This window comes from Pungitius pungitius, chromosome 16, assembly GCF_949316345.1.
Source record: "Pungitius pungitius chromosome 16, fPunPun2.1, whole genome shotgun sequence".
Taxonomy (NCBI): Eukaryota; Metazoa; Chordata; class Actinopteri; order Perciformes; family Gasterosteidae; genus Pungitius; species Pungitius pungitius.
Genome location: NC_084915.1, coordinates 16682792 through 16704912, shown reverse-complemented (window position 1 = coordinate 16704912; position 22121 = coordinate 16682792). Strand labels below are relative to the sequence as shown.

Here is a 22121-nt window from a genome sequence, read left to right as displayed (position 1 = left end):
CCCACACCCAACCCACACTGCACCAGATGACTAGTTTAAGGACCAGGGTAACTAAGTCCACGTCTGAAAAAATAACCAATGTTCTAAATGTACTTGAAAGTATTGGTCTACTTAAAAAAACATAGTTTACACAAGGTCTACTTACCTATAGGCTACCTGAATTTCTGAAAGTACTATATTTCTAAATATGCTATTTCTACACTTGTCTGCTGGAATTGGTTGAACAAAAATAAAAATCCATGTGAAAAAAATTACTTCTCACTGTTCTCAGGTCAAATATTTATGCAATTAAAATGTGATTAATTTCGATTAATTAATTACAAAGCCTCTAATTAATTAGATTAATATTTTTAATCGAGTCCCGGCCCTAATATAAATATAAATGTTAAATGTTATATATAAATGTTAAATGTAAATGTTAAATATAAATATTAATGTAAATGTAAACATTGTAAACATTTTACAAACGGCGCGCCATACAAGTTGAGTTGCCACAACATCACGACAGCTGCGTCGACTTTGCGGTAATTGTGGCTTGACTGTTCTCGTTTTCATTTCCTATTTTGACAATACTATACGGCCATTGAGAGTATTAGTATTGTTAGTTGTAATTGGTTTAGTCATAAAACGCCGATAAGTGATACAATGTCTTCCCGTTTAAGTCCAGCTAAGATAGTATGTTACTTAGTAACGCGTCACTCTAATATGACAAAACATGACAAAAAAAAGATGAAATGTGTACTCCCTCTCTACAAGTACATGACACTGTGTAAACCAAAAATTTAGTTATATTAACCGGCATCTGTTAGTTCACTCTGTGTTTTTCTTTTTGTTTGTGACTCCTGTGCAGTTGTGGAGTATTTTACATAACAAACAAACCTCTCTGATATAAATTGTATGGTGTAAAGGGAAAGTGAAGATAAAAAAGGCATGCAGATTCCTGAGTCTTCTGTTGTTCTTTTCAGATGTTGCACTGCTTAACTCTGGGTATTGTGCGCATGTAGACGCTGCAGAAGCAGAACTCGTTATCAAACAAACGTATCATATGTTTGACTTGCGGTAGTTTCAGCCTGACAGTTGAGAGAGCTGACAAATGAACCCTTTCTCGCAACGTCAAGAACATCAGCACTTTCCAAAAGCCTGGGACGGGGCCTCGTTGTCTTTGCTCCTTTCGAGAAAGGAGAACATCAAGTTCATTTCTGACTGCATGCTGTTCACTCTATTTGAACTCTAAAGAAAAATAACTCTCAAAAGTGCTGTCTACCAGGAGACGTCTCATCCATCAACACAATACAAAAAATCATGAAAAAGGACAGACAATTTGAAGTGGTAAAGCGGTATTTACTGACACAAATTCACAAGGGTGGAGTAGGACAGGTGTGTTGGATCAATGGGAGTTGGGCCAACCTGGCAGCCTGCTGGAGTTTAATCACACCAAACCCCAGCAGACATTGAATCTCACCTGGGACGAGTTATTGTTTGTGTTTACTGACGGCCGAGGACCCCTGCTGTGTAAAGCCACACTGTGTGAATGAAGCCTGTATTGTGTGCCTCAACAAGCTCTGAAATACATAGACCCTCGCTGCCAGTTTAGTGTATCATTATCATGTACACTATCACAAAGGCCATTTTTATTTTTATCTAATCCCACACACTTTACAACATTAGACTTTCTGTATTTACTTTGTGCAATATATTGTGATGTCTCAATTGTATAGCCTGTGTTCCAATTTTGTGAAATGACTAGTGATACAATTATCAATGAACCAGAAACAATTTTCACAGAGGAGAGGGTGTTGAATCTTAATATTCATAGTCAATAATAAAGCACTAAAGTACAAGTGTCTGTACTTTATCTTCAATAATGTGTTTGAGGCAACCCTCGGTCACTGTGAACAGCAACTGTACATTATTGCTGATTACATACATTGACGTATGTCAATAATACCAAAAAACATGAATCAATATCTTTCTTAACCCTGTGGTGACTTCTTTTAAACACATTGATGTTTTGCCTAATGAATCAAAGTAGAAAATAGCTTTTCTAACAGCTTTCAAATAATTGTTATCCCATTTACTTATTAAATAATCTAATAATTTTGAATTCCCCCACGACTGATGGCACACAACTCATGAGGTGAAGGCGTGCTGGTGAAGCTCAGTGCTGGAGTCAGATCCAGATCATCCTCTTTCACTCCAGGTGGAGGAGTGAAACTGAAGCGCTGTACGAGGGAAGTGAAGAAGAGAAAGAGCTCCATCTGGGCCAGACCTTCTCCGGGACACGCCCTGCGTCCTGTGAGGGAACACGCTTTAGACAATCTGAAAGGTGTATTTTGGTGTTGGAAAGACGTGTTGGCTTGGTTCACTTACCTGCAGAGAAGGCCATGAAGGCGTCTCTCTTGACAAATTTCCCGTCCTTGTCCAAGAAATGGGCAGGATTAAAGGTGTGTGGGCTCTCCCACTCACTCTCATCCCACAAAACCGATGTCAAAAGAGGAAACACGGGGGTCCCCTTGAGAAAAACACATTGATCATGATTACAATGTTTTAAAATGCATTATAAACTAGTTTTTATTAACAGCTTTCAAGATGCATAATTCAGCATTACAATGGTTGACCTTTGGTTTTGTTTTGGGGTAAAGAGGGTTATGGTATTGTCTGATCCACATTCAGGACCAGAAGGTGGCGGTAATGCACCAATAAGATGGATGCCAACCGCCGTAAAACAACAAAAAGAAGAAGAAGACTGATTACCTTTCTTATAAAATGGCCCTGAAAAGTCACATCTGTGCTGGTTTGGTGAGGCATAGAGATGGGAAGTATATTAGCAAATCTCTGGGTCTCATGGATGACAGCGTCAGCAAAGGGCAGGTTCTTCCTGTCCTCTGCCCTCACCTGACGGTCTCCAACCACCCTGCTCAGCTCCGCCTGGACCTGGTCTGGAAATGATGAAATAAAAAGAAAAGACACAGTGACTAAAAACAAAGAAGCAGTTAAGAATTCTTTGATCACCAATTTTGTAGAAAGCTTAACGTGATCATCTTTGACCAAACGTCAGAGAACCAAGTCCTTTGCAACACGTTGCTATTGCTCCATCAAAATGTTTGTCCCATGGTTGATAATTACCACATCAATGCTATTGTGTAACTCTCAGATCAGTAGAAAAATTCACTTTGGTAAAGAAATTAAGGCGTTATTCCAATTTGGCCAAACATTCTTTTCCGAGGTGTAACAGCATTCAAATGAGGATTACATCATGGGCAGAACGAATTCAATCTGTCATTTATTCTGCAGTGAAAGTTTCAAGTTACTGTTTGAGAGTAAAAAGCAGGGCTGCCATCGTAAAAAACTACACTATATACACTGTAGTTTAAGTTGAAATATTTCAACTTTACAGTTGGGAACTGCATCTCAGGTCTAAGCATATTACTTACCTTGAATTTGGGGATATTTGGCCATGAGCAACAGAATCCATCTCAGTGTTGTTCCTGTTGTATCAGTACCAGCCACAAAGAGGTTGGCAGTAGTCGACACCAGGTTCTCAATGTCATAGTGTGCATCCGTAATCTTCAAATCCTTAACAGGGAAGAGATTACATTTTTTTGTAGGAATATATTGGGGATGTGTTGTATATGTGCCAAGAAAAAAACTTGTATCAAGATATCACGCTTGATTTGAATACCTCTAGCTTCTGTTTGTGTGCTAGGAACGTGTCCACAAATCCTCTGCACATCTCAACGTTCAAGGTTCCTTGTAGACGTCCGATCAGGCGTTTCATTTGTTTTCGGTTTTCAGCAACGTTCCTCTTGAGATGCCTCCTGTTCCTCGCCCATTGAAATATCCACGGGAACATATTGTACAACTGATGGATTTTAAAAGAGAATAAAACATTCAAAATTTTATTTTGTTATATTTATCTATCTATTTATCATGAAGGTACAGTTAAAAAAAAGGTCAGTATGCCCCCCTAGTCTGTAATTCTCATTATATCCCACAAAGAGTACATCTTAGAGTTAATTTAATGAAAAGAAACAAAGTGGTACCTGTACTGAAGAAGAACCTAAAAGCCGAATGTTGTCATTTGCTCGGGTTATCATGAGAGTGAACTCTTCATCACTGTATTCAAATCTGCTGCCAAAGACAATTGAAGAGATGATGTTGGAGACTGCATTATTTATTGACTTGGCAGTACTGAAGGGTTGACCTATGAAGAAAAAAAGAATGATGACAAAAAAAATACCAATATGAAATTCTTGAGAAGACATAATGCTTTAAAGGAGACCAGTTACCTTCATGTCTTTCAACCACATCGATCAGATACTGAACCTCCTCAATGATTTTATTCTCTCCTGCTTTTTTGCCCATCCCAAATTCTCTCAGGTTGATCAGAGCAAAACGCCTCATTTCTTTCCATGAATCTCCATTGGCAAAAATGATTCCATTTCCTAAAAAAAAAATGGTAATAATCGTGAGACATTATTTAAACTATAACAAATTCATGTTTCAATATTCAGAAGTACAGAGGGTCTATTATATTCCATCAAAGCTGCATACTTTCAGCTGTGAGATGTTAACATTATGATTGAATCAAATGTGGGTGTCCCCTAAACCATCTTATAGTATGAGTGAGTATTACTTCAATCAGCAAGGTTATATTTACTTTGTTCACCACTTAAGTCATGGATACCCGGACTGATATATCTGTCTCCAAACTCCACAGCATGGTTGACCAGTGCATCCTTCACGGTCTTGTATCCAGCCAGAATCACCACATTCTGAGGTCCAAGGTAAACTGTGAACACCGATCCATATTTCTTGGAAAGCTATGAAACACAAGAAGCAGTAATTATAACAATTTTAAAAAGCCATATTTAAATCACTACGACATTACTCTCAATTGCACCACAGGTAGAAACACATTACATCAGTTTCAAGTGTACTTATTCCAGTACTGCCTTAAAAAAACTGTCATACATCTGGAATAAGATCTAATATTACATACAGTGTGATTCTTTCATTTGCTGCAAAACACAAACCTGCTGTCGACCATTTTTTACTTTTAACCTTTGCCTGTATAAAGGTAATAATAATATCAAGCTGCAGTAAATTGACAAAACATGTTTTATCCAACATTACAATCATCAACTCTAATCAAATATAAATTAAATATCCCATTCCTAAAACAATACATATACAAACATTTCTAAATGCCTTCCAAAAGAGATAGATAGCTGAGAGGACCACTCTATATATTGAGTGGTCTTTCATGCTTTTAGGCAAAGGTGTACTGATTTAACTTTTCAGTCCCAATGCTGCCGTCTATTTAATAAGTTGAGACTGGGATAAAATCATCAAATCCATGGGGGATTCCACACTTTCAACAGCAGTGTATATACAGTATGTAGCCAATTTTGCATCGGTTTCTTACCTCATAAAGTGTACTGTGAAATGACTTAGGATTTATCTGAAATAAATTGCCAAACAGGGGCAGTGGTCTTGGTCCTGGAAGGTCCTTTCTCTTCCGATCAAAGTTGGGATAAAATACATACCAGACAAGTAGGATCCCAGCAGTTATCAGTAGAGTAGTTGTACTGGTAGGCTGCAAAAAAAGGTTTTCCATCACAGCCACACAAAGAGAATCCTTTTTCGTTCTATAAGTGTGAGAGTTGAGGTGAAGCTTTGCTCTGTTTTGACTTGACACATTGGCATATATACACCCCCTGAGTTTGCTAGTAGTTAATGATCAACTGTTAAATTCATTGCAATACACTCCAGGGGACTGTTGGTAAAACTGCAATAATCTTCTACCTTAGGATGGTAGAGTGAGTGCTCTTACATAAGGGAAACATGGTGTTCTGGGTCATCTGATCATGGTCTACATCCAAGGTCAAAGACCAGCACCTGGGTTTTGCCCGGAGGCATATATATGGAAGTACATCTGTTCCTCCATCTGTGTCATTGGGTTTTGAAAGAAAAACGTGATTGAATTTCTAGCACTGAATATTTATGCATTGAAATTATGTATCTGAATGTTTTTTAACGTTAAAATACTGCAAAAAATTCAACCGCAAAAAATTCAACGTTAAATTAAAGCTGCAAGCATCGTCGGTCAGTGGTCGTTAACCGCGTGGACCAAAGCCAGGAATGCCGCTTTGCAAACTTTATCTTTGACATTATTATGGTCTTAAGCCTTTTTTGTCAACATATAACCAGGAGCTTCTGATGTACCATTAAAAATCAAAGCCTCTCAGAATACCATAGATGAGCCAAATTCCTTCATAATCTCAATCACCATGTCACAGTTTGGGTCTGCTTGTCTTATTTTGTAGCTTTCTCGTGTCTCTGGGTTAGCTTCACTTCCTGTCCTGTGATTGCCTGATTGCTTCCACCTGTGTCCAATCACCTGCACCTCCCTTGTGTATTTAAGCCCTGTGTGCCTGTTGTCCCTTGTCGCGTCATTGTCCGTGTTACTTTCCGTTGGTGCACGTTGTCGCACGTTGTCGCACGTTGTCCTGGTTTTCGAATAAAGAGCACAGTTTTCTGGAAGAACCTGCATTTGAGTCCTGCTTCCGCCTGCACCAGCACCCGCCGTGACACACCAGACTACATTTTGTCATTGTCAGGGTAGATTTCAAAGGAAACAATCAATACTTTTATGACCACTTCAGGCAGAGTACACATCACCATGGTGTGACTTGGTGATAACCAAGACATTCTGTTGTACCAGTCCAAAATAAAAGCCTCTCAAAATACCATAGATGAGCCAATTTCCGTCAAAATTCACCAGACTACATTTGGTCAGTTTCAGATTAGGTTTAAAAGAAAACAATCAATACTGTCATGACCATTCCACTTCAAGTTGATAGTTCACATCCCCAAGGTGACACTTACGGATAACCAGGACATTGTGATGTTCCATCCCAAAATAAAAGCTTTTAAAATACCATACATGACCCAACTTCCTTCGAAATCTTTTAAAAGGTGTTTTTTAAAAATTGCGCCCTACGCACATGGTTTAATATTTCTTCCGGTAAAATGCAACTTTTAGAAGCCAAGGTCTCAAGAGCACACTACGTGAATTTGAAAGGAATCGGGTTTAATCCCTGGGAGGAATTTGGTTTATACAATTACATGTTATTTAGCTGACGCTTTTATCCAAAGCAACTTACATTGCATTATAACCCGCACATCACATTTAGCCAGGGGAGCAATTAGGGCTAAGGTGTCTTGCTCAAGGACACATTGACATGGCACATGGGGCAGCCGGGATTTGAAGCACCAACCTTGCGGCCCACAGTGCCCTGCACTAATCCATGCGCCACCATCGCCCCATACAACTGTAAGAAATTATGAAAATATGCCATAAAGGCACATCTTTAATGATTAAATGCAGCGCCCCCTAATCTTTAAAAATTATGAAGAAATTAGGGTCTGTTCAGGGGTTCAATGTTTACACATCCTGCAATTTTGGTGAGGGCAGTCCCAGCCAATTGGAAGTTATAAATCTTTCCAAATTTGCCACACCCCTTGCAAAGTTCATTAGCCGTAATATCTTCTTAAAACCATAAGACGGGTTAGAAATAATCATATGGATGTTTAAAGGGTGAGAAGTTCATGCTATATGAGAAATATGGAGCAAATTAGATAAAGTATGGTCGAGTTAAAACAACTTCAACGTTCGTGGCGGATGGTGGTTTTTTGAAAATGCTCCCTACACACATAGTTTGGAAATTCTTCTGGCAAAATGCAATTTTTAGAGCCTAAGGTCTCAGGATCACACTGCGCGATTTTGAAAAGAATCAGGTTTAATCCCTGAGAGGAGTTCGGTCTTTTACAACTGTAAGAACATTTTGAAAATAGGCCCAAAACAGGCCCAAAAGGCAGATTTTCAACCATTAATTACAGCGCCCTCTATTCTTCAAAAGTTATGAAAAAATGAGGGTGTGTTCAGGGCTTCAATGTTTACACATGCTATAATTTTGGTGAGGGCAGTCCAAGTCATTTGGAAGTTAAAAATCTGCCAGTTTAAGCCACACCCCTTGCGAAGTTAATTAGCCCATATCTCATCAAAACAATGAGTTATCAGCACCATTCTCATATATCAAGGGCACATTGACCCAATAATGATCCACCGACGGTTTCGTGACAATCAAACTCAGCGTTTAGGAGAAATTGCCAAAAATGTGTTTTTCGTTCAATTCAAAATGACGGAAAATCTAGTTAGGCGCATTTGCATACCATGATTTACTTTTTTGTAGAGCATGACGAAGAGCACCTGTGTTCCAACTTTCAAGTTGATCGGACATCGGGAGCGGAAACTGGCCTAGTGTGGTCTTTTTTTAATTTCTAGAGGGCGCTATAGAGACATTTCTTTATACCCAAACATGAGATCCAAATATTATCCAATTTTTTAACAGTCCGGATATCCATGCCAAATCTAACAACTTTTTGAACATGATAAAGGCCCCAAAAAGGCCCCAAAAGGCCCCAGGTTCCTCTACGACTAGTCGTAGCGAGGACCCTAATAAAACATAATTGCGAACTCTTGTAAAAGGGCGGTTTAAGTGCGATGAGTTGATCACACAAACAGATTACTGGACCCTTTAGTCAGCTTTGTATTTGTCTATTTGAATTCTACACATGACGATAGCAGAAGGATGAAATTATTTGTATATTACTGTTTTACAAATGCAGAAAATGTTTTATTCTGGCTTCGGTGAACCGTAGCATTAGAAAATGGCACCAAAGAAGTCCGACAGCAATTTCACACTTTACTTTAGTATTGGAAATGTGTATAGAAAATTAGAAAGGTAAAAGTTCCAACCCATAATCCTGTGTAAAACCATATAAAATGTTTTTTTCTTAAGGTTTCAGACTGGTGGAGCAATTAAGTAACTGTCCTTTAGATCAAACATATCATCATGAATGAGGAAGAGGAAATAACTGTAGTGTAGTTAGGCCCGACGCACAGGCAACCCTCGATCCCTGTGAACAGCAACTGTACATTATCGCTGAATAATGCACCCCCACCCATGACTCGCTCTCAACCAATCAGAACGCTGGATTTCATCTTCCCTGTGTTATAACACTGCATACAGCTGACAGCAGTAAATGACAGCAAATTAAATGATTTACAAAAACAATATTGACAGTATATGCAACAAGACTAACTAGATTTAAAGAAAATATGGCTCCAAAAAAGTGTTTTACAAAAAGAAATCAGATGGTTCAATGTCAAGTTTTAGGTTTTAAATTGTTTGTTTTCATTTTATTTATTTTTTGGATCACTTTGTGTTCTACTTCCAAGTTTTCTGAATAGCTAATATCCCTCAAGCTAGAATTGGAGAGTTTTACCACTTTGTTTTCCCTTATCACGGCTGAATAGACACCCAGCAGCCAATCAGAATCAAGTCTTCTTGCAGAGAACAGTCAATACGTACACTGTATGTCAATAATACCAAAAAACATGAATCAATAACTTTCTTAACCCTGTGGTGACTTCTTTTAAACACATTGATGTTTTGCCTAATGAATCAAAGTAGAAAATAGCTTTTCTAACAGCTTTCAAATAATTGTTATCCCATTTACTCATTAAATAATCTACTAATTTTGAATTCCCCCACGACTGATGGCACACAACTCATGAGGTGAAGGCGTGCGGGTGAAGCTCAGTGCTGGAGTCAGATCCAGATCATCCTCTTTCACTCCAGGTGGAGGAGTGAAACTGAAGCGCTGTACGAGGGAAGTGAAGAAGAGAAAGAGCTCCATCTGGGCCAGACCTTCTCCGGGACACGCCCTGCGTCCTGTGAGGGAACACGCTTTAGACAATCTGAAAGGTGTATTTTGGTATGGGAAAGACGTGTTGGCTTGGTTCACTTACCTGCAGAGAAGGCCATGAAGGCGTCTCTCTTGACAAATTTCCCGTCCTTGTCCAAGAAATGGGCAGGATTAAAGGTGTGTGGGCTCTCCCACTCACTCTCATCCCACAAAACCGATGTCAAAAGAGGAAACACGGGGGTCCCCTTGAGAAAAACACATTGATCATGATTACAATGTTTTAAAATGCAGTATAAGCTAGTTTTTATTAACAGCTTTCAAGATGCATAATTCAGCATTACAATGGTTGACCTTTGGTTTTGTTTTGGGGTAAAGAGGGTTAGGGTATTGTCTGATCCACATTCAGGACCAGAAGGTGGCGGTAATGCACCAATAAGATGGATGCCAACCGCCGTAAAACAACAAAAAGAAGAAGAAGACTGATTACCTTTCTTATAAAATGGCCCTGAAAAGTCACATCTGTGCTGGTTTGGTGAGGCACAGAGATGGGAAGTATATTAGCAAATCTCTGGGTCTCATGGATGACAGCGTCAGCAAAGGGCAGGTTCTTCCTGTCCTCTGCCCTCACCTGACGGTCTCCAACCACCCTGCTCAGCTCCGCCTGGACCTGGTCTGGAAATGATGAAATAAATAGAAAAGACACAGTGACTAAAAACAAAGCAGCAGTCAAGCATTCTTTGATCACCATCTTTGACCAAACGTCAGAAAACCAAGTCCTTTGCAACACGTTGCTATTGCTCCATCAAAATGTTTGTCCCATGGTTGATAATTACCACGTCAGTGTTATTGTGTAACTCTCAGACCAGTAGAAAATTCACTTTGGTAAAGAAATTAAGGCATTCTTCCAATTTCGCCAAACATTCTTTTCCGAGGAGTACATCATGGGCAGAACGAATTCAATCTGTCATTTATTCTGCAGTGAAAGTTTCAAGTTACTGTTTGAGAGTAAAAAGCAGGGCTGCCATCGTAAAAAATTACACTATATACACTGTAGTTTAAGTTGAAATATTTCAACTTAACAGTTGGGAACAGCATCTCAGGTGTAAGCATATTACTTACCTTGAATTTGGGGATATTTGGCCATGAGCAACAGAATCCATCTCAGTGTAGTTCCTGTCGTATCAGTACCAGCCACAAAGAGGTTGGCAGTAGTCGACACTAGGTTCTCAATGTCATAGTGTGCATCCGTAATCTTCAAATCCTTAACAGGGAAGAGATTACAACTTTTTCGTAGGAATATAATGGGGATGTGTTGTATATGTGCCAAAAAAACTTGTATCAAGATATCACGCTTGATTTGAATACCTCTAGCTTCTGTCTGTGTGCTAGGAACGTGTCCACAAATCCTCTGCACATCTCAACGTTCAAGGTTCCTTGTAGACGTCCGATCAGCCGTTTCATTTGTTTTCGGTTTTCAGCAACGTTCCTCTTGAGATGCCTCCTGTTCCTCGCCCATTGAAATATCCACGGGAACATATTGTACAACTGTTGGATTTTAAAAGAGAATAAAACATTCCGAATTTTATTTTGTTATCTATTTATCATGAAGGTACAGTTAAAAAAAAGGTCAGCATGCACCGCTAGTCTGTAATTCTCATTGTATCTCACAAAAGGTACATCTTAGAGTTAAATGAATGAAAAGAAACAAAGTGGTACCTGTAATGAAGAAGAACCTAAAAGCCTAAAGTTGTCATTTGCTCGGGTTATCATGAGAGTGAACTCTTCATCACTGTATTCAAATCTGCTGCCAAAGACAATTGAAGAGATGATGTTGGAGACTGCATTATTTATTGACTTGGCAGTACTGAAGGGTTGACCTATGAAGAAAAAAGAATGATGACAAAAAAAATACCAATATGAAATTCTTGTGAAGACATAATGCTTTAAAGGAGACCAGTTACCTTCATGTCTTTCAAACACATCGATCAGATACTGAACCTCCTCAATGATTTTATTCTCTGCTGCTTTTTTGCCCATCCCAAAGTCTCTCAGGTTGATCAGAGCAAAACGCCTCATTTCTTTCCATGAATCTCCATTGGCAAAAATGATTCCATTTCCTAAAAAAAATGGTAATAATCGTGAGAAATTATTTCAACTATAATAAATGAATGTTTCAATATTCAGAAGTACAGAGGGTCTATTCTATTTCATCAAAGCTGTATACTTTCAGCTGTGAGATGTTAACATTATGATTGAATCAAATGTGGGTGTCCCCTAAACCATCTTATAGTATGAGTGAGTATAACTTAAATCAGCGAGGTTATATTTACTTTGTTCACCACTTAAGTCATGGAAACCCGGACTGCTATATCTGTCTCCAAACTCCACAGCATGGTTGACCAGTGCATCCTTCACGGTCTTGTATCCAGCCAGAATCACCACTTTCTGAGGTCCAAGGTAAACTGTGAACACCGATCCATATTTCTTGGAAAGCTATGAAACACAAGAAGCAGTGATTATAACAATTTTAAAAAGCCATATTTAAATCACTACGACATTACTCTCAATTGCACCACAGGTAGAAACACATTAAATCAGTTTCATGTGTACTTATTCCAGTACTGCCTTAAAAAAACTGTCATACATCTGGAATAAGATCTAATATCACATACAGTGTGATTCTTTCATTTGCTGCAAAACACAAACTTGTATAACGGTAATAATAATATCAAGCTGCAGAAAAATGACAAAACATGTTATATCCAACATTACAATCATCAACTCGAATCAAATATAAATTAAATATCCCATTCCTAAAACAATACATATACAAACGTTTCTAAATGCCTTCCAAAAGAGATAGATAGCTGAGAGGACCACTCTATATATTGAGTGGTCTTTCATGCTTTTAGGCAAAGGTGTAATGATTTAACTTTTCAGTCCCAATGCTGCCGTCTATTTAATAAGTTGAGACTAGGATGAAATCATCAAATCCATGGGGGATTCCACACTTTCAACAGCAGTGTATATACAGTGTGTAGCCAGTTTTGCATCGGTTTCTTACCTCATAAAGTGTACTGTTAAATGACTTAGGATTTATCTGAAATAAATTGCCAAACAGGGGCAGTGGTCTCGGTCCTGGAAGGTCCTTTCTCTTCCGATCAAAGTTGGGATAAAATACATACCAGACAAGTAGGATCCCAGCAGTTACCAGTAGAGTAGTTGTACTGGTAGGCTGCAGAAAAAGGTTTTCCATCACAGCCACACTTGCAACAAAGAGAATCCTTTTGTGTTCTATAAGTGTGAGAGTTAAGGTGAAGCTTTGCTCTGTTTTGACTTCACACATTGGCATATATACACCCCCTGAGTTTGCTAGTAGTTAATGATCAACTGTTAAATTCATTGCAATTCACTCCAGGGGACTGTTGGCAAAACTGCAATAATCTTCTACCTCAGTTTTGCAGAGTGTGTGCTCTTACATAAGGGCAACATGGTGTTCTGGGTCATCTGATCATTATGAGGGGCCGTTCAAGACATTATTCATTCTGGTACTCTCACATACCTACTGTATATTCTCACTCTTATATACATATATTCTCCTTTTACATACATATATTCTCACTCTTATATACATATATTCTCATTTTACATACATATATTCTCACTCTTATATACATACATTCTCCTTTTACATACATATATTCTCACTCTTATATACATACATTCTCCTTTCACATACATATATTCTCACTCTCACAAACAAATGTATGTATGTGTAAAGAAAATATATGTCTGTAAGAGAAGAATGTATGTGTGTATAAGGAGAATGTATGTGTGTATGAGGAGAATGTATGTGTGTATGAGCGAAAGTATAGTGGAAACTGAAGGCATATAGTGGAAACGGAAGGCAGAACATTTCTCGCGCTGTGATTGGCTGTCAACCTACCCTGTGATTGGCTGAGACTCGAGGCGGGTCATGTTCAGGTCGCGATCAGCATGGACGGAGAAGAGACCGCTTTGCAGCAAGCCATTGGAGTTTTGAGAACTATTTTAACATCCTCTGACACAATTTCTTCTATTGAGCAACAAAGGGCATGCTCATCTGCACCTAACGTTGTTCACAGAAATAAATAAAAGAACATACGTTTATTAAAAGATCGCCACAATCTGGATTCGAACCCATGCAGTCGAGCAAAATAGCAAAACTTTATAAGACGGCGTTGGCCAACCGAGCTGTCAAGTGCAACTGCTGATTTCAATACTTGTCATAAAATTGCACATCGTCAGTGGCAAGAAAACCTTTTGGTTCAGGGTGAGCCAACATCTATGGTCAAAATACCATAGATGTGCCAATTTCCGTCAAAATGTATCACCAGACTACATTTGGTCAGTTTCAGATTAGGTTTAAAAGAAAACAAGCAATACTGTCATGACCATTCCACTTCAGGTTGATAGTTCACATCCCCAAGGTGACACTTATGGATAACCAGGACATTCTGATGTTCCATCTCAAAATAAAAGCCTTTTAAAATACCATACATGACCCAACTTTCTTCGAAATCTTTTAAAAGGTGTTTTTTTGCAATATTTCTTCTGGCAAAATGCGACTTTTACAGGCCAAGGTCTCAAGAGCACACTGCGTGGATTTGAAAAGAATCAGGTTTAATCCCTGAGAAGAGTTCGGTCTTTTACAACTGTAAATGCAGTGCCCCCTAAGCCTGTTCAGGGGTTCAATGTTTACACATCCTGCAATTTTGGTGAGGGCAGTCCCAGCCAATTGGAAGTTATAAATCTTTCCAGATTTGCCACACCCCTTGCAAAGTTCATTAGTCGTAATATCTTCTTAAAACCATAAGACGGGTTAGAAATAATCATATGGATGTTTAAAGGGTGAGAAGTTCATGCTATATGAGAAATATGGAGCACAACTTCAACGTTGGTGGCGGATGGTGGTTTTTTGAAAATTCTCCCTACACACATAGTTTGGAAATTCTTCTGGCAAAATGCAATTTTTAGAGCCTAAGGTCTCAGGATCACACTGCGCAATTTTGAAAAGAATCAGGTTTAATCCCTGAGAGGAGTTCGGTCTTTTACAACTGTAAGAACATTTTGAAAATAGGCCAAAAACAGGCCCAAAAGGCAGATTTTCAACCATTAATTACAGCGCCCTCTATTCTTCAAAAGTTATAAAAAATGAGGGTGTGTTCAGTGCTTCAATGTTTACACATGCTATAATTTTGGTGAGGGCAGTCCAAGTCATTTGGAAGTAAAAAATCTGCCAGTTTAAGCCACACCCCTTGCGAAGTTAATTAGCCCATATCTCATCAAAACAATTAGTTATCAGCACTATTCTGATATATCAAGGGCACATTGACCCAATAATGAATCACCGGCGGTTTCGTGACAATCAAACTCAGCGTTTAGGAGAAATTGCCAAAAATGTGTTTTTCGTTCAATTCAAAATGGCGGAAAATCTAGTTAGGCGCATTTGCATACCATGATTTACTTTTTTGTAGAGCATGTCAAAGAGCACCTGTGTGCCAACTTTCAAGTTGATCGGACATCGGGGGCAGAAACTGGCCTAGTGTGGTCTTTTTTTAATTTCTACAGGGCACTATAGAGACATTTCTTTATACCCAAACGTGAGATCCAAAAATTATCACATTTTTTAACAGTCCGGATATCCATGTCAAATTTAACAACTTTTTTAATATGATAAAGGCCCCAAAAAGGCCCGCGGTTTGTGAGAAGAATAATAATTCCTTGAAATAAAATAGGTTCCTCTACGACTAGTCATAGCGACGACCCTAATAAAACATAATTGCGAACTCTTGTAAAAGGGCGGTGTAAGTGCGATGAGTTGATCACACTAACAGATTACCGGACCCTTAAGTCAGCTTTGTATTTGTCTATTTGAATTCTACACATGACTATAGCAGAAGGATTATAGTATTTGTACATAGCATTGGAAAAGGGCACCAAAGAAGTCCGACAGCAATTTCACACTTTACTTTACTATTGGAAATGTGTATAGAAAATTAGAAAAGTAAAAGTTCCAACCCATAATCCTGTGTAAAACCATATAAGATGTTTTTTCTTAAGGTTTCAGACTGGTGGAGCAATTAAGTAACTGTCCTTTAGATCAAACATATCATCATGAATGAGGAAATAACTTCACTGCAGCTGATGTGACGTAAAATAATTCATTTATTTACGGAACTAAATATAACATCACAGCCAATGTACAACTCCTTCAGCATTTGGCACACAAAAAAACGCTTTAACTCCTTTAAATTGTTGTGTTTATTACGTCGAGTGAAATATTGGCGTTTACGCAACATCCGGGGTCTCTGAACGGACGCTGACGTTAATTTTGAGGTAGATTCAGTAAATTCAATAATTTCCTACAAAGAAACGTCAACAACCATCGCTATATAATTAACAGTCAGGTCTCCGTTTGACTTGTTTTTTAATTTTTCTTTTACATTAATAATAGTTAAAATATTCTGTGTGCGCCAAGTTCAGCGGGAAGAAACGGTGACAAAAAAAGGTTTCCCCTCAAAAAAGCGTCTCATGGGAGATGAGCTTTCCAATAAGGACGGGAATTATTTTATAGGTTATAGTTTGTTATATCTTATTTCACTTAATTTCCACACATGTCACGGAAAATGTCAGATTTTTAATTGAATTCATAAATATTTAAAAATGAATATATATCTCTTTTGGATTCACACCATATCATTCCGTCTCATATGACGTCTGGTCTGTAATACTTTTGCAGCCAAATATTAAGACGCTAAACAGGTGATAAAATTATGAAAATCATTTCATGCAAAAAAACATGATATAATTTCCATGGGGCACTAAACCAACTCACAACGCGCAGGCAACACGTCCAAAACTTTTTAAAATTATGCCATATCAGTTTTTATTGAAGTTATAATTAGTAATATAATATATTTGGGTGTCAATCGTTTATCAGCTCCTGTAATCTTTGGGTAACTCACTATAATTAAATCTAATTTTGCATTGTGCGGTCTGCAGCTCGTGAACTGTGATTTGTGATAAATTACAGCCCCCAGAAGAAAAACAAATCCCGGGAAAAAATAGGAAATAGAAATAATCCCATTTTCACTCCTGCAACGGATACACACTGTGCATTTACACCACGGGGCATGTGTTATAAGGTATTTATTTTCGGATCCAGCCCTATCAGACGTTGAAAACACCACCGCACGACGAAAACACATTTTTAGGGGGGACAGATGTTGCTTTTCTTTTTTTCTTTTTTTTCTCTTGACACCGTGGCCACATCTGGTCTACAGCACTGGAAGGGTGGAAACATCAAAAAAGCAGAAATACCACAACTATCATACAGTCCGGCGCGCGCGCGCGTGTGTGTCTATGTGTGTGTGTGTGTGTGTTGATTTAGAAGCTCCAGGAGAGGAGAAGACCAACCGATTGTCCATCGTGTCCTTTGTCCTCCGCTGCTCACCTTGATTTTTCCTTGCCCTTTAATTCTCTCTCTTTTATTTTCGCGCGTCATTGCACGTGCACAGCAGTGTGTTTGGGTTCAGTTACTCAGTGGTTGGTGCTTCTTTTTTTCTTTTTCTTCTTCTTCTTCTTCTTCTTCTTCACGATTTCAATCCAGAGTCCGATGATTTTTGTCCCCCGCCTAAAGGTGGAGGAAGAGGAAGAGGAAGAGGAGGGGGGGGGGGGGGGGGTGTCACTGGTTGAGCTCCAGAGCCCAGACCTGCTGCGGCCACCCGGTCCGGCCCTTGGCCTTCTTCTCGGCTCCTAAAGACTCCTGCAGGCCGTCGGTCTGTGACACCGGGAAACACCACACGGTCAGCGGGAGGAGGGGGGGAGAGGGAGGGGGGGGGCGAACACAGCGACCCCAGACTTATTCACATCACCTGAGAGTAAAGGCCTGTAATCTGGAAAGACTCTACATGGGCACATGCTGCTTTTCGTCACAATGTAACTAACGCCGTGATTTGGGGGCCTTTAGTGACGCAATCGGGGTCATGACTTCACGTGCAGGCTTTCATTAAATGAGGGTCATGATCCAGAGACTAAATCCCCAAAAGATTCAACAAGTACGTCAAATTATGAAATTATGTTTTATTATTATTATGAATATATATATATCAAATTAATTAAAATGATGCAGATTTTTAATGATATAATCTACAATCTACACATATTGTGAAGAAAAGTGTTAGCTCTAAATATAGATATATAGAATAGAACATATAAGTGTTCGGCTTTCACTACATATACTGATGTAGCCTTAATATTTTTTTTACTTTTTACATCATTACAGTCAAAACGTGTGCATGAAGATTTAAGGGTCCAAACTGAATTTAATGAGGTGAAGTGTTGATTGTTTGAGGTAAAACCCAAATTGTGAGTAGCCTCCATCAGCCTCGCCTTGTTATTATGGATCACATACAAGCTATTAAAGAAATACCATTAAATGAAAAGCTTTAGTCTTAAGGATGTTGGCAAAGGAAGATCTTTTTAAATACTTTTTCAGTTGGACATTTTTATACCACCCAAATAATAACCAGACTGAGACTGAGGTTAAACTAAATTCAAAAATAAAAAGTAACGTTAAACTTTTGCCTTGCTCCAATCAGAGCGAATCTTTAATCTAATGTGTCCATTTGCTACCAGGTTTGACTTTCTTTCTGCTGCATTTATTTCCACCAAGCGGGCTTCTACTCACCGGCTCCCGTTTCCTTTTCATGTCCCGGTTTTCAAATTTCTTAATTTCGGCCTTAAAGCCCTCCGTCTCCCCGGTGTCTTTGGCCAGGACGTCCATCAGGTAGGCGATGTAACTGGTCGCCAGGCGTAACGTTTTGATTTTAGACAGTTTCGTGTCCGCCGGCACGTTGGGGATACACTCCCTGAGCTCGGCGAAGGCCGTGTTGATGCTCTCCGTCCGCCGGCGCTCCTTCTTCGGCCCCGACGTCCTCCGCTTCCCCATCCCCGCCTGGAGCCCCTCCAGCCGGCCGTCGTGCGTCGCTCCGGGCGCCCCGTGCTCCGCGGCCGGGTACGGCGCCTGGATCTGGAAGTCCGGAGGCACCTCGCCGTGGTTCACCACCCAGCTCTGGAAGTACGGCGCATCCTGGTGACACCGCTGGACGAACGGGAAGGGCTCGTGCATCAGGTGGTGGTGATGCTGGTAGCCCCCGATGAGGTTCATGTCGAGCGGGGGGATAAATGTGCTCGTCGGCCTCTGTCTCTCTCTCCGGCACTGCTCGGGAAACGTGCTCTGCTCGGGGTTCGGCAGCCAACGGAACTCATTCAATTCTTCGACGCGTATTCCCTTGGATTCATTAATGAGTCGAGCCGCACGCAGGCACCGACTTGTGCGTCGTCGTCATCCCGCAAGCGGCTGAGGCGAAAGAGCCCGGCGACGAATAATAAAACCAACTTTATAATTCCAGAGGACGAGTGTTGCCGATGTGCCTCCACTTTGACTTTTGCTTTTTCTCCGGCGGTGGCTCCCCGAAGAGGCGGCTGCTGCTGCTCTGATTTGCCCAAAGAAATCTGACCCCTCTGAGGAAGGTGTGAGGCCCCCAGGTTTATATGATTTGGATGTCAGCGTGGAAAGGAGGCAGCCAATGGAGGACAGCGCCCCGGATGGGAGGAGAGTCGAGAGAGACGTTCGCAGCAGCAGCAGCAGCAACAACAACAACAACAACAACATGCGCCACGGGGCCACAATCTCACGGCAACACACACGCAGCGAGTCTATCTGCGTGCTGTTGGAGTTGGTTTCTGGCTACGCCGATGTGCACAAATAAGAGAGGAGGGGGGTTAATAAGTGGTTAGACTGTCTTCAAGTATGTTGGGGGGGGGGGGGGGCGTTTGTTGTCAGCTCGAGTGGTTGGAGAGGTTTTACGCGCGTAATTTACGCAGCGTATGTTTGGCCGAGCATGTTTATTGGGTGTGATTTTGGTCATTCAGTGGTGAAAATAATTCCTTTGTGCACTTGTATTTGTCAACTGGTGGTGAATCGTGCAGGCGGGGGATTGAACACAGCGGTGGCTCTGAGTTTACCCCTGATTAAAAAAAAAAGAATCCTTTTAATCCAAAATACTTTATTAGGCATTTGCATCGAGATATTCCTCCTTTAAGAACACACCTTTTCGATGTATGAATGATGAATTAAACCACTTCCCTTAAACAATATTGTTGTGTCTATAAAAACTATTCGTCGTCTTTCACTTCGATATATTAAATTAACTAAATATTTGATTAATTGTGTTTTTCCGTTCCATGCTCATTCACCCTCTTCCTGTAAAAACACTATTCTTCATATTTTATTTTCTTTTAATTTTGTAATTGCTGTTTTCTGCGTCGTTAGTGAATTATCTCCATTTCCAGCAATAACTTTCCCGGAAGTTTCCCAGTTTCATGAATAATTTGATGTCGTTTTTTTTTCTGCACGGAATCAATGCGCCGCGTTGTTGTCACCATACTTCAGCAATAGCGGCTTTATCTCCGCATTAATCCCCCCCCCCTCAGCTCCTTACGCACTAAACACATCGTTCTGTCTCCATCGCCTGAAAAACATTATCCCATTACATTACATGACCTTGACGCTATTTGGAAACCATTTACTGGCCGCGTCTTATCTAAATACAGCCATAAATCAGGAGGTGTCACCGTGCAGCGCGGCTACATGTATTCCATAAAAGCTCTCGTGGCCTGCTCACTGTTTACACGCCGCGTGTTTCACCGTGAAACCCGCTACCGGCACCACGTCGTGTCACGCGCGCCACGCTGCCGCAGGGAAACGCGCATCGTGGTGTTTAACGAAATGAGAATTCAGCATTCAAAATCGTCAAAAACGTTGTTGCAGTTTTCCTATTGTATTCTCTTATATTCTTAAAACATATTGACAATGTTCCCAAATTAATTTCGACCATTAAAAAATTGAGAAAATAAAATAAGTTGAATCTCCTGCATATTAACACAGACTTTCTCTGATATTATTAGAAATAAAGCTCGTTTGCTCAATAGATTTGAATGCAGGTTAATGTTGTTCAGCTTTACATATTTTTTTTATACAACTTCCAACTGCGTGGATTTATGAGCATTTTTGGCTGTCAAAACCTGTGACAAACTCATAAAATGCATGCAGTAAAACGTTGCACACACTTTAATGCATCATTAATTTAACACCCCGAAGGAAGCCATTCCCAAGAAACACTAATGTACACTGCTTGCCTTAGTATTTTATTACATTCTAACCTTTTAATAAATCATCTTTATTTGTGAATAAAATTTCAGTATACAGTAGAGGGGACAGTAAAGAAATGATTTGTTAAGAAAAAGACCAACAAATTAATTAAGAGTTAAAAGAACAAAAAAGGAAACACGTTTATTTCAACTTTTGCTTGATTTATAAAAAATAAAAAAAATCCAACTCTGAATAATAAATAACTAACTGTATTTCTACAACAGCCATGAAAGCGCGTGCGGTGTCCCAGAGGTGCTTTACTACCTTTATAGTTTATGTCTGTATCTGGCCTCGTAACTAAAACCTCACCACAGAAGCATTTAAAGCTTCTTTTTTTTTTGTTGCATTCGGTTCACTGTGTGCAAAATCCTAATATAATCCCAAAGAAACCCCCACCAACAACAGCTTCTCGGCTTTTGTTGTAGTCAGTCACAGAGTATACGTGCGCCGTTGTTCTTGTTGTCGTCGTTGTTATTATTATTGCTGTTATTATTTGGCTGCTTCTGCGGCGTGGAGGCACATCGTCCTCCTCCTCTCCTCCGTCCAGCTGTCACGCTGAAGAACTCCATGCGGCCTCCTGAAAGAAAACCTGACAGTGTTGATTAAGACGTCCACTACGCAGAGATGAAATACAACCCTGGTCATACTCCCATCCCCCCCCCCCCCCCCCCCCCCTCCGCTCTTTCTCTGCATCACTTTCTCCTCCAGGTCTCCCTCCGTTCTGTCTCTCAGGGCCTCACAATTTAACCAGAACCTTCCCTCTTTTTGATCTGCTCCTTCTCCTCTTTTCTCCCTTCGCTATCGCTGGAGGTGCTGAAAGACCTGCAATAGTCTCCTCATATTTTGCTTTCAACCCGGTCATCTCTCTCCCCCCCCCCCCCTTTTCTCTCTCTCTCTCTCTCGCTCTCTCTCTCTCACGCTCTCCCCCCCCCCCCTCTGGCTGCTTTGCCGTGAGGGAAACATCCAAAATAGGTCACAGGGACACATCTTGGCCGTGTTATGGGTTTTCCTCATAATTGTTTGTGTCATCGTGTAGATTTTTCAATAGACACTGCTTCCCGTCCTCTTCAGAGTGCTTATACCCTCA

General features: G+C 40.0%; 3 protein-coding genes across 3 annotated transcripts; all 3 read right to left on the bottom strand.

Moving 5' to 3' along the window:
• Positions 1-1320: 1320 nt before the first annotated feature.
• LOC119219932 (cytochrome P450 2K4-like) lies at positions 1321-5671 on the bottom strand. Its single transcript, XM_062558050.1, has 9 exons — positions 5550-5671; positions 4661-4823; positions 4290-4445; positions 4044-4204; positions 3683-3862; positions 3435-3576; positions 2755-2939; positions 2371-2512; positions 1321-2293 (listed from the first exon to the last, which is right to left on the bottom strand). The coding sequence occupies exons 3-9, from the start codon at positions 4402-4404 to the stop codon at positions 2091-2093; spliced, it is 1128 nt and encodes a 375-aa protein (XP_062414034.1). The 5' UTR covers positions 4405-4445; positions 4661-4823; positions 5550-5671; the 3' UTR covers positions 1321-2090.
• A 3512-nt stretch (positions 5672-9183) lies between these two features.
• On the bottom strand, positions 9184-13077 carry LOC119215213 (cytochrome P450 2K1-like). The gene is made up of 9 exons (XM_062558049.1): positions 12842-13077; positions 12108-12270; positions 11739-11894; positions 11494-11654; positions 11143-11322; positions 10897-11038; positions 10265-10449; positions 9881-10022; positions 9184-9803 (listed from the first exon to the last, which is right to left on the bottom strand). Exons 1-9 carry the CDS (start codon positions 13031-13033, stop codon positions 9604-9606), a joined length of 1521 nt encoding a protein of 506 aa, XP_062414033.1. The 5' UTR covers positions 13034-13077; the 3' UTR covers positions 9184-9603.
• A 2830-nt stretch (positions 13078-15907) lies between these two features.
• LOC119215215 (heart- and neural crest derivatives-expressed protein 1-like) lies at positions 15908-19573 on the bottom strand. The gene is made up of 2 exons (XM_037467177.2): positions 18509-19573; positions 15908-17599 (listed from the first exon to the last, which is right to left on the bottom strand). The coding sequence occupies exons 1-2, from the start codon at positions 18986-18988 to the stop codon at positions 17504-17506; spliced, it is 576 nt and encodes a 191-aa protein (XP_037323074.1). The 5' UTR covers positions 18989-19573; the 3' UTR covers positions 15908-17503.
• Positions 19574-22121: the final 2548 nt, after the last annotated feature.